Source organism: Gregarina niphandrodes, assembly GCF_000223845.1.
Source record: "Gregarina niphandrodes unplaced genomic scaffold scaffold00033, whole genome shotgun sequence".
Taxonomy (NCBI): Eukaryota; Apicomplexa; class Conoidasida; order Eugregarinorida; family Gregarinidae; genus Gregarina; species Gregarina niphandrodes.
This window is the reverse complement of record NW_011645802.1, coordinates 1-12,087: the sequence shown is the minus strand read 5'-3', so window position 1 is coordinate 12,087 and position 12,087 is coordinate 1. Positions and strand designations below refer to the sequence as shown.

Genomic DNA, 12,087 nt, shown 5'->3' with positions numbered 1-12,087 from the left:
CTTCGTGCGTACGCGCGGGGGCTGCCGAGTCCCGCGGCCGCGACGCCGTGGGTGGCGAGTCCGGGGCTTCAGCGCTCACTCGTGACGCCTCGTGGCGTCTCGCGCGGTCTGGCGGTGTATTCGACTAAGCTCGCGGAGACGCTGGACGGTTTCCTGATTGTCCTTACGAAACGTTCGTTACGTTGGCGCCTCGTCTTTCTGGCCGCCGAAACGGCCCTCGAAGATGCCATGGTCTCTGTCATTATCCCCATGGCCGCACTTTACCTGACTCCGTACTTCTTCCACACACATCACAACAGTTTCTCCATGGACACCACCTTGGTGCCCAGGTCGGACGGCCGGCCGACCCCCGCAGTTGGCCTGTCTTCGGGGGCTGACATCTGTTTGGTGTGTCTGGTGTCGACCTGCAGCGTGGGTGTAGGGAAGTTGGGTGGGATTCTGGCAGGTGCCTTTGTCCAGGGCGGCGGCGGGGGCAGTTTCACTTCGGCCGACCGACCAGGGTTGCGGCGCCTGTTCGGCTCCGTGCTCCTTAGCGCCCTCGCATTATTGCTGCTGCCCTGTGGAGTCTTACTCGCGCTCAAGGACTACCCCTGGCTCTGCCGACTCTTCGGACTCGCCACACGCGAATCAGCTCTGGACCCTGCCGGCTACCTAGGTGCTGCCGCCGCCCTCCTGGGTGTCTTCCTCTTCTTTCTTTTCTCAACGCTACCCAAGGTCGGCTTCTCCTCTCTCATACAAACTTGCGTAGCCGTCGAAGGCAACGAAGCCCAAGCCGTCTTCAGCTTCATCGGCATCTTTATAACTGTCGTCGACGCACTCATGATTGTCGGGCTTAACATAGTCTTTTACTACGCCGGCCCTGCCTACTTCGACGCCGCACTCATGGCCGTGGTCACGATCTATATCGCACACGCCGTCTTCGAATACCTACGAGGTAACGCTCCCACCCTTGTCCCAACCCGTGTGTCAACATGTGTGTCAACACACACACATGTGTAAACGACACTATTGTTTAGGCCCGGAACTGATAGCTTCGGAAGTTGACTGCTAACTCTTACATGTCTAGTCCCCTAGTCGTCCCTTAGCCAAAGGCTTAGTCCCTTAGTCCCTAGACCCCTAGCCCTAGTCCCCTAGTCCCCTAGTCCCCTAGCCCTAGACCCTAGTCCTGTTGGTCGAGTGCATGCACGGCCTAGCCCCACAGGTGACACATTTAGATGGCTGGATCAGCGAAGTTTGCGAGTGAGGAGTTGAAGGCTTTGTGCCAAACGCGCGTGGAAGCGGTGGCAGGTGGTACGCAGGGTCCTGTGGGCCGTGTGGACGAACTGGCGGGGTATATTCCGGACCCGATCCCTTCTGAGGCGTGGGGTATATGGGCTTCTAGTGGCTACTTAATTGCTGCGAAATCGAGTGATGGGATGAACGGTTGGTACTTTACAGTGGAGGCAGAGGAGTTGCCGGCGTACCCGCAGACGTCTTATGCAGCAGAGGATAACAATGGACAGGCAATGACCGTTGAAGGCGAAGCTGCGGCCATGGCAGCTTTCATCGCTGGCACTCAGAAATTCTTCTTCATCAACGGCGAACGTTTCACTCAAACTGCCGACCGTGCTCCCGAAGGACACTCTTACTTCGTCAACTGTTCTGGACCCAACTCCAGAGGCGCACTCTGTCACTTCGATACTGCTGGCACCGGCGTCTCCATCTTCATCTATTCATCCAGCAAGCCCGTCGGTACTGACGAACGCATGGGCCTTGCCAAGACACTCCCAGATTTCGAAGCACAACCTGTCGACTCGCGAAATCTGCCCTCCCTCCTCGCAGGCTTCGCAAACGAAACATATGCACCCTTCTGGATCTGCCAATAAAAACCACTCCACATAGTGGGTGACTGTCGGCTTTTCGGTACTTCATAGCCGCCCAGAGGGTGGGTGTTTCCAGCACCAGTCGCTGTGCTGCTTTTTACCAACAAACAACCCACCATACTCGCAGCCAGCCGATACACGCATACGGATCTTCACGTGCTCAAGTGTGACTCCGACCAGTGGTGCTCATGGCATTGTTCTTTAGGTGTCATGTGTTCGACGCACACATGTGTTCGACGCACACATGTGTTCGACGCACACATGTGTTCGACGCACACATGTGTTCGACGCACACATGTGTTCGACACACACATGTGTTCGACGCACACGACTTTTTGTTGTGTTTATCATATCCGTGTGTTATGTTCGCAGGTTGGCTTTCTTCACAGGTTGGCTTGCCGTATTTTTTGATTGCAGCGTTCGGACCAGCGGAGAGGGGGAATATCTTTTTGTGAAATCAGGTTTGAGTAAATGCTGAGTTTGCAGGCAACTCGTCAGGAGGGTTGGGTGTCCGGTTTGTATGCTTTATTGGGTACTGCAGTGGTGCAGGTGTGTCCGGCTCAGGGACAAAGCCTGAATCCATTGGTGGTGCCGAACGATGCAAGTGAGCAAATCAAGTTGAAGAAGTTGCTAAGTTGTATACCGCAGAAAGCGTTTCGTTCGCACTTGGAATATTGTGTGAATCAATACCTACAAGGTAAGTTGACCAAGGATGCTTTCAAGGCGGGGTGTGAGGCGTACAGTAGTCTGGTTCAATGTGTGTTAGGAGCACGCGAATTAGTAGCCACCGGTTGGTTGTTAAGTGCTCAAGAGAAGCAAAGATCTAAGAGGAAGGATATGTATGCTGGTGACTTTTTGGAGAAACGGGAACATGACCTCAAGCGCATCCGTCTTGTGATGAGCAATATCCATACCATTGTCAACCTGATGCAGCAAGCTGTATTTTCTGAACAATTCACAACCGTTCCTGGTGGCTCCTCCATCGAATACGAAGACCAAGACGACTCTGAAGACCAAGACGACTCTGAAGTACGAGCCGGAGGCGTCATTGTTTATCGTGCTGTCCAAGAAAGAGTCGAACCAGATCGAACAGGCAGAGTAAATTATGATGCTATTATGAACTCGGTCGAAAAGCCAGGCCATGTAAACGCTTTGCTCAGAGCGACCCTTACTGAAAACCCGTGGCTCGAACGAGTTCAGGAAGCGCTGTATACATCTTCCGCGGTCATTACCAACGGCATGCATCGAGATGATGACGCAGCTCAATTTGCATGTCAGGAGGAAATTGTCAAAGAGTTCGAGACCATGGCGCAAAAGGAAGTAAATAGACTCCAAGCCGAACAACGGAAGAAGACGCAAAAAAAGGACTCTTCGTGTTTCAAAAAGCTCTTCTCTAGGAAAAAAAAAAACACTGAACAAAATTCAGACCCAGTTCCAGATCTGACGACCTCTGCAACGAGTGTTGAACAACCTCCAGTGGAGGCGTACAACGCGTGGGTGGACGAGCCCGAGGTGGATTGGTTCCGAACTTGTCACTTCGGCCGTCAGGAAGGGTTCCGAGCGGATCATTATCCATACGGTGAGTTCAAACCGACGCGATCGAACACACCGTCTTCGCAGTATGTGGTGGGTCTCCGAGAGATTGAGCGGGCGTATTTGAGTAATTTGAGGGACCTAATGTCGAAGATGCGCCGTTTTGCGGAGATTGTGGGCGACGAATTTTATGGACCCCGGGACGCACCACCGACTGAGCAGTACAGTGCCAGAGAGATCGTGGGTGGTCCGGGCGCATTGGCGAGTGCCCGGGAGGAAGCCATGACGAGCACGGCACTATTCAATCCCAAATACCTGACTTACCACCCACGGGTGGCGGGCGTTATCAGACTTACTGACGACCTGGACCAGGACGGGGACCTGGACCAGGACGGGGACTCTTCTTCTGCAGGCCCTTCTCAAGTCCCAGACTCGTCAGGACGCCAGCACGGGTCAGGTTTGCGGGACGTGATGTTGTTGGCCGCCAAGTGTTCCTCGGACGGAGATGTTGCGGGGCGCCTGCTGACATTGAGCAAGTGGACTGAGTACTACCGCGAAATGATCGAGCCCCCGCGTCGTGAAGACATTGTGTGGGACGCACCCGGGGGTCGTGAGCTGGACTTTAAAAGTTTGCGCGCGGAGTTCCGGACGTGTTTGGCGATGTGTTTGGACGAGTGCGTGGAGGACTTTGCGACGGCTGTAGTTAACCCTGTTTGTGAACAATTGCGGAAGTTGCCGCCGCCGCACGTGGCGCTGCGCTGGTCGAAGAGGAAATTGGCCAGCAAGTTGCAGGTGGTTGGGAAGGCGGTGCGAAAGAGCAAGACGAAGGAGTCGAACAAAACGCTGCGTAAGGGACTTACTGATCTCATCTGCGCCAGGGAGGGACTTAGGCAAAAACAGGCGGAACAAAAGCTGCGTCGCAAGTTCCTCACACGCTCGGATGAAATCGTCGAAGTCAGCCAAGTCGGGGCCGACTGGACGACTCTCAAACGCGCCGTATTGGGCTTGCATGAGGAAGCCACCAAGTCTCTCAACGCGCAACGAGAACATGCCCGAGGAGAGGATCCCGCAAACCGTGTCGAGGACATCCAACGCTTCTACACACACGCCGAACAATACCTCTGGGCCAAAGCTGACACTACACTCGCCTGGACAACTGCCGCTGCACGCGACCGCTTCCTCGCTACTTACATGGCCCTAGTCCAACACTATTTCTATGCCGTCAACACGCGCCTCGACCTCCTGCTTGGTCTTGTAGAACACGTCAAGCACAAGTATCTTAAACGCGCCGCTAACCCCAGATGTAACCGAGATATGACACGGAATGAACTCCTCCAACAACTCGCCGCCAGTTACCAACCCATCAGTTCAAATCTCATCACGTGCACCACACCGGATACTCGCTGTGGGAACAGTTCCACTACACACGGCGGTGCCATTGGCACCCACCATGCCGGTGCCATTGCCACACACCACTACGGTGCCGTTGGCACCCACCATGCCGGTGCCATTGCCATTGCCACACACCACGACGGTGCCATTGCCACACACCACGACGAAGCCATTGCCACACACCACGACGAAGCCATTGCCGCAAACCGACGCAGCATCCCATCCCAAGAAGCGGCTTCGTTCGCTGAAGCTGAACCATTCCCCGTCCCGAAACCGCGAAGCAGACGTGCAATCATGTCCTGCAGAAACTCCATTCGGAACCACTCTCGTTCGACTGGAGAATTGATATCGTAATTTTTTTGGCTCGACATTGGCTGTGTCTGCGGTGTGCGACACTTAACTAGTGTGGTGTCACACTAGTAGTGTGGTGTCACACTAGTTAAGAGGGACGGCAGTGAAGACGGTGCCGTCATTTGTTGAAGGCCGACGGCAATCCACGACGCCAGTATTACATCTAGTCGCACTTTACTTCCAGTTCACGGACATGTGTTCTCGTTTGGCACACACATGTCTTGGCAGGCGCAGTTGGCTGCCCTGACCAAGTGCTAGAGGGGTATTTATAAATAATGTTGGGATTGTTGAGCAGGCGCCGGGTTACCTCTGGATTCCTACCGTGGTTGAGTACGGTGGTTGTGTGCCCGGGACCGGGGGTGGATGCGGAGGCGTATGACGTATTAGTGGTGCGGAACGACTCGAGTCTGAAGACGAAGTTGCAGAAGTTATTGAGTTGTGTTCCAGAGACTGCATTCCGTTCGAGGCTGCAATATTACGTAACCATGTACTTGGACAAACGACTATCCAAAGCGCAATTTCAAGCGTGCTGCAGAGCCTACAGCGGCTTGGTCACGAGCGTTCTCGGTCGCACAGAGGCTGCGGCCCGCGGCTGGTTGCTCAGTGCTGAGCGAGGTCTCGCCAAGATCAAGACCACACACGGTGAACCTTATGAACTCGCACTCGCGGAACTCGAGGCCTCTAAACAAGACTTGCAACGTGCAAGCTATGCTATTACCTCCGTCCGTATCGTCGTAGGACTCATGCTCCAAGCCGTCGCTGGACATGACTTCTCCCCCGTCTCATCTCACTTGATTGCAGACCCCTCGAACCAGTCAACCACTGACCTCCCGTTTACGTGTCTTACGGATGATGACCCCTTGGGGAGCGGCGTGGTTTTATACCGCGCCCGTAAGTATCGGATGGACGGCAAGGACTATGGTCTCGAGTTCGCGGAACCGCAGTTGCCGTGCCACGAGGACGCATTGTTGCGCGCGACATTTGTGAAGAACTGGTGGCTGGAACGTGTGCAGGAAGCGCTTTACACGGCTGCTCGAGGACTGGATTCGCCTAGTCTGGGCCTTAGCCCGGAACTGGACGAGCCGGCTCGGTACTGGTACCAGCAAGAGGTGGCCGGCGAGTTCGAGAAACGGGCTGCAATGGAAATTCGACGTCTTGAACAGGAGAGGGAGCACGCTGGCTTTTTTCGACGCCTCTTTGACAAGTTGTTTCGCAAGACATCGAAGTCGACAGAGGAAGGCGGAGCCCTGACCGGATGCGGGTCGTCGTTCGGGCCACCGGTGATAGATGTGTTCCGGCCGCCGGCGGACGTGTTCCGGAATACAGCATCGATGGGTCGTGGGCCACGTGAGGTGTGCGAGTCGGCATGTGCGTTGGCGGCGATCGAACGCACACACTTGACACGTATGCGCGAGTGGCACGCGCACACGGCGTTGCTGCGAGCTATAGCGCCGCAAACCGCCTTCCACGGACGCCGTGGGGAACGCGTCCCGCGGCAACTGGCCGGTCGCGAGGTGGTCGGGGGCGACTCTGTGCTGGACGGCACGACTCTGTTCAATCCACGATTTCTGACCTACACTCCCGGACTCGCCGGCCCAGCAAGACTCGCCCACGTGGACGAGCGAACGCTCCTAGCTCTCGCCGCACAGTGTGCCACAAACCCGCACACTGCCGCGCTCCTCCTCACCCTGCACAACTTCCACCGCTACTACCTCTGCGACGACGTCGACGGCCGCGACTCGCGCGCCTGGACCGAATTCGGCACCGAAACCGACACGCCCGCCGGCACGCCCGACGGTGCGACGCATGACCACGACGGTGCGACGCACGACCACGACGGTGCGACGTACGAACACGACGGTGCGACGGACGGCCACGACGGTGCAATGCACGACCACGACGGTGCGACGCACGACCAGGACGGTGCGGCGCACGGTTACGACGGTGCGACGTACGGCCAGGCGCGCCTGGACATGGCGTACTTGGACCCCGAGGGCTGCACGGACCACAGCGACTGCAGCAGCGTGCGTGCGCCAGGCTTCTCCGACCCCGGTCTTTCTGACCCCGGCTTTCCCGGACCCGTCCTCCGCAGTCCCGGACTTCCTGGGGTGGACATGAGTGAGAGCGGTTTGGGTGTGTGTGCAGGTGCGGACTTTCTGCTGACGGCGTTGGAGGGTTGTGTTTCGGAGGTGGCGGAGTGCGTTTCGGCAGCAAGTGCCTCGTTGCGGGCGTTGCCATCAGCACAGGAGGCGTTTTATTTGACGGAGCGGCAGTTGAGGCGACGGTTGCGCGTGGTGGGTGCTGCGGGTGTCAAGGCGAAGGGATCGAAGGCGGCGAGTGGGAGTTTGAAGTGCGAGATGTTGGCATGGTTGCGGTGCCGTGAGGGGCTAAGTGGGAGTGCAGCGGCGGCCAAATTGGCGGCGCGTTTCTGGACGTCGCCAAGCGCAGCTCGCGAGTTGTGCGACGCACGGTCCGACTGGTGCGCACTACGGCGCGCCGTGCGCGTCCTCCACGCGCAGGCGAGACGCATGGACGCCGCACAGGACCGTGACGCGCACACCACACCCGCCGAACTCTTCCTCTGGCAAAAAGCAGACACATGCGGTCGTTGGGCCGCGACTGGCGCTCGGTCACGTTTCGCACTCTGCTACAACAGCCTCGTCCAACAATACTTCCTCGCATTGAACACAAGACTTGACCTCCTGCACGCCATCGCCGCACACCTCGCCCGCACACTCACACGCCCACACCGTGACCCAAGGCAACACAGCCCCACGTCGCACAACACAAGGCCATACAGCTTAGCAAGCGTGGAGAGTGCGAGGAAGCAAGGTAATGTCTGGTACCTGGGGGATCCAGGGAACATAGACGGTGCACGACCAGAGCGAGTTATCACTCAAGACGCGTTGGTCCGAGCACTGGAACGTTCAAAACACCCGCTGCACCCTGCGCTTTCGCTCACCCACTCAAAAGTCCATGGCTTTGCGAGTCCACGATTTTTTTCTTGAACTATGATCGTTTTCTATCTTGGAACAAATTGGCAGTGTGAGTGGGGTGGAGGATCTGTCGACAGGGCCCAACGACATCTGCCAACGACGACGAAAGGGACCCCTGGTCGTGTTCAGCATGTCGATAATGGTAGCTACCTGCGACTCCGCCAGTAGTGGGTCGGTCCAGTGGTGAATGCTTTGTTCACACGGTCGTTCTGGATAAGTAGTCAACCGGGTTTAAAACGCCAGGAATCCACGCTGGATTATCGGTTCTAAAATCAGCCTTATCTTGTGTGCGTAATACGCTTGTGGGGAGCCAGTCTCCTTATCCGAATTGGGTCCTTGCGCTAGGAGCCTGTTGTCCGTAAGTATCTCCAGTTCCTTGTCAACGTTGTTTTTACATTCTTAGCTATAATGCACCGTATGCTTCGTTGTAATTTGCATGATCGTCGTACGACCCTATGGGTAGGTTCGTCTCCATCAGCTGCCGTTCTACCAGACTGTCCGGTATGGACGATTTGTGCTTCTTTTAGTGGATCAGTAGGCGGCGTATCTCGTTCTGCTTGCGACGTGGACATTCCTGCTAGCCAAAAGCCGAGGGGGCTGTGTTTTCTCTCGGTTTGACTTAAACGCATTCTTTACAAACACCTCAGGGCCAACCACAAGGTACCCCCGTCGTACGACATATCCGCCTGTCACATTTTTACTTGGTGTGGTATTGTTCGCTACTGCCTGCTTGAGACCCGCGAAGTCGAGCTGCAGTCGATCCATCCATTCGTACTGGGCGTTCTTCTTCAGGAGCTTACACGTTCTTGCTGTTCCGCATACTTCGGTATGAAACTACGCAAGTAGCCCACCAGACCCAGGAAGCTCTGGCGTCACCCTTACTCGTCGACGGCGCAGCCTCTGTTACACGCCTTACGGACTTGTTGCGTACCTTAATTCCGTCTCGAAAAGCCTAGCACCGCAGGGCTTCCTCCGTAAGCGCTAGGACCTCCTCCTTGGTATCACACAGATAACCGCCAACGTACAGAAACACATTCTCACCAACGAGATCTCCGACCACGTGATCCACCGCACGCTGGAACGCCGTGGGTGAATTCTTGATCCCGAACGTTGCACATTGACCTCAAACAGACCGTTCGGAGTAATGAACGCAGTGAACCGGTACTTTGCACCGACAGTAATGATGAGTGCCGACTTGTGTTCCACACCGTCTGGGAGAGAAGTCGTGAAGTACCGAAATTCTCAATGTGTTGTGCAGCTACCTGGCAACTAAAACCCACATTCTTGCGTCAACGAAACTGAACACTTTCTCACCAGAGAAGTGTGAGGTCATATGGTGCTGATAAGTTACGGCTACGAAAGACAAGTTATGCCCCCCCCCCCCACCTTGCGGTTGGAGTCGGTATTTGCGCGATCTTATTAGCGGTGTTCGCTTACTATGGTTGGACTATTTGGCGTTGTGAGCGGTGTTGCAGTACATGATCTTGACGGGTTGGAGGAAAAGAGCGCGTTTGTGGGTTGGTGTTGCTGGGATGGTGAGTGCAAAGTGAAATGATTAACAAAAGTATTGACGCACGACCACGACGGTGCGACGCACGACCGCGACGGTGCGACGCACGACTACGACGGTGCGACGCACGACCACGACGGTGCGACGCACGACCACGACGGTGCGACGCACGACAACGACGGTGCGACGCACGACCACGAGAGCTGCGCGGACCACAGCAACTGCAGCAGCGTGCGTGCGCTCGCTTCTCCGACCCCGGCCTTCCCGGACCCGTCCTCCGCAATCCCGGACCTCCTGGGGCGGACATGAGTGAGAGCGGTTTGGGTGTGGCAGGTGCGGACTTTCTGCTGGCGGCGTTGGAGGGTTGTGTTTCGGAGGTGGTGGAGTGCGTTTCGGCAGCAAGTGCCTCGTTGCGGGCGTTGCCATCAGCGCAGGAGGCGTTTTATTTGACGGAGCGGCAGTTGAGGCGACGGTTGCGCGTGGTGGGTGCTGCGGGTGTGAAGGCGAAGGGATGGAAGGCGGCGAGTGGGAGTTTGAAGTGCGAGATGTTGGCATGGTTGCGGTGCCGTGAGGGGTTAAGTGGGAGTGCAGCGGCGGCCAAGTTGGCGGCGCGTTTCTGGACGTCGCCAAGCGCAGCTCGCGAGTTGTGCGACGCACGGTCCGACTGGTGCGCACTACGGCGCGCCGTGCGCGTCCTCCACGCGCAGGCGAGACGCATGGACGCCGCACAGGACCGTGACGCGCACACCACACCCGCCGAACTCTTCCTCTGGCAAAAAGCAGACACATGCGGTCGGTGGGCCGCGACTGGCGCGCGGTCACGTTTCGCACTCTGCTACAACAGCCTCATCCAACAATACTTCCTCGCATTGAACACGCGACCACGCCATCGCCGCACACTCACACGCCCACACCGTGGCACAAGGCAACACAGCCCCACGTAGCACAACACAAGGCCATACAGCTTAGCAAGCGTGGAGAGTAATGTCTGGTGTCGAAAAAATCCAAAGAACATAGATGGTGCACGGCCAGAGCGAGTCATCACTAGGACACGTTGGTCCGAGCACTCGGGCGTTCAAAACACCCGCTACACCCTGCGCTTTCACTCACCCACTCAGAAGTTTATGGCTTGCGAGTCCACGATTTTTTTCTTGAACTATGATCGTTTTCTATCTTGAAACAAATTGGCAGTGTGCGGCTGTCGACAGGGCCCAACGACGTCTCCCTCAAGCCGCCCAACCACCGTCAGGGACAACCACAAGGTACCCCCGTCGTGAGCGTGAGCTAGTAAAGTTGCGTGATGGTTTACTGGGTTAAAAACTGCCGACACCGTATCTCCCGTGGCCGCTGTGTCGCCTTGCGTCTCAACGCGTTGCGACACAGTTTTGAGTTAGACTCAGCCGCGCGTCGGCAGCGGTACCGGACGTCGCCTCCTGTACTGCGCCTACGGCCGTGGCTGGGTGTTCGGTAGAGCGCTGCTGACTGTCTGCGGAACTTCCTCTCACAGACAACAGCCCTCCTGGGGGTGGCCGGAGGTTGGCCTAAACAGCAAGCGCAGGGCTTTTCCCTACCTCGCTTGACGCCGCCTCGCTTGCACGTCGCCCTGGCGTGCTTGCGAGACGTAGTGCGTCCACGAGCCGATCACTCGGGGGCATCGTGTCTTTGCTCACGACTGCCGGCGTGGCGACCCTTCAGGAACCCGTACGAGAGAACACTAAAGAGAGGCCACCCGCAGCCGCTGCACTGTCGGCTCCCAAGGAGGCGGAGCGGCGACGAGGTTCCGACCCGGTCCCCTACCTTGAGACGTTCAGTTTCGCTCCGTGGCTGGCTCTTGAGCTGCACGGTCGCTCTGCCGTTAGGACCCCGACGTCCTACCGGCTCCTATTCACCGTTAGGCCTTAACAGCGAACAAGGCCCGACCCGTACAAGACCTTCTGGGTCTTGTACGGGTCAGTGACGCCAAGCCCTAGGAACTTGGCGCCGAGGTACGGCTCCAGTCCGAGACAACTCGTGGATTCGTCCCAGGCGACGTAGGACGAACTTGGAGAATTGACGAGTGGTAAAGGATGAACTCGGAGAATGGACGATTGGTCAAGCAGGAGCTCGGCAGGAACTCGGTGAGTGGTAAAGTGAGTGGAGCCCGTCCCTAAATTTTCAAGCAAATGGGACACGCACCGGGGACAAAAACGGCCGAGAGACACGCCACCGTCGTCAGGGAGGGTGATTCGTCACCCACCTCACTGCGTGGAGTGGGCTCGGAATCGGGGTTTTGGTCCGTCAGGAGACGAGTCGAGCTATCTGCGAGGTCGGAGTCGGACGTTCCCTTGTGGCTCATAGTGTTAGTGATTTTTCCCTTCAAAAATCCTCCCTTTTTAAATCCATTGTCGGTACCGGCCAGCCGGGTATAATCTAAATCCTCGGAGACGCACCGTGACACTTCAGG

General features: G+C 56.8%; 5 protein-coding genes across 5 annotated transcripts; all 5 read left to right on the top strand.

Annotated features, from left to right (window-relative positions):
- Window positions 1-228: 228 nt before the first annotated feature.
- On the top strand, window positions 229-1,051 carry GNI_130150 (putative transmembrane protein; the record flags this gene model as incomplete). The annotated part of the gene is made up of 2 exons (XM_011133834.1): window positions 229-934; window positions 1,017-1,051. The coding sequence occupies 2 exons, from the start codon at window positions 229-231 to the stop codon at window positions 1,049-1,051; spliced, it is 741 nt and encodes a 246-aa protein (XP_011132136.1).
- Window positions 1,052-1,214: 163 nt separating this feature from the next.
- GNI_130140 (hypothetical protein) lies at window positions 1,215-1,865 on the top strand (the record flags this gene model as incomplete). Its single annotated transcript, XM_011133833.1, has 1 exon — window positions 1,215-1,865. One exon carries the CDS (start codon window positions 1,215-1,217, stop codon window positions 1,863-1,865), a length of 651 nt encoding a protein of 216 aa, XP_011132135.1.
- A 468-nt stretch (window positions 1,866-2,333) lies between these two features.
- On the top strand, window positions 2,334-5,141 carry GNI_130130 (hypothetical protein; the record flags this gene model as incomplete). Its single annotated transcript, XM_011133832.1, has 1 exon — window positions 2,334-5,141. One exon carries the CDS (start codon window positions 2,334-2,336, stop codon window positions 5,139-5,141), a length of 2,808 nt encoding a protein of 935 aa, XP_011132134.1.
- A 272-nt stretch (window positions 5,142-5,413) lies between these two features.
- Window positions 5,414-7,974, top strand: GNI_130120 (hypothetical protein; the record flags this gene model as incomplete). Its single annotated transcript, XM_011133831.1, has 2 exons — window positions 5,414-7,889; window positions 7,955-7,974. 2 exons carry the CDS (start codon window positions 5,414-5,416, stop codon window positions 7,972-7,974), a joined length of 2,496 nt encoding a protein of 831 aa, XP_011132133.1.
- Window positions 7,975-9,949: 1,975 nt separating this feature from the next.
- GNI_130110 (hypothetical protein) lies at window positions 9,950-10,588 on the top strand (the record flags this gene model as incomplete). The annotated part of the gene is made up of 1 exon (XM_011133830.1): window positions 9,950-10,588. The coding sequence occupies one exon, from the start codon at window positions 9,950-9,952 to the stop codon at window positions 10,586-10,588; it is 639 nt and encodes a 212-aa protein (XP_011132132.1).
- Between the last annotated feature and the right edge of the window lie 1,499 nt (window positions 10,589-12,087).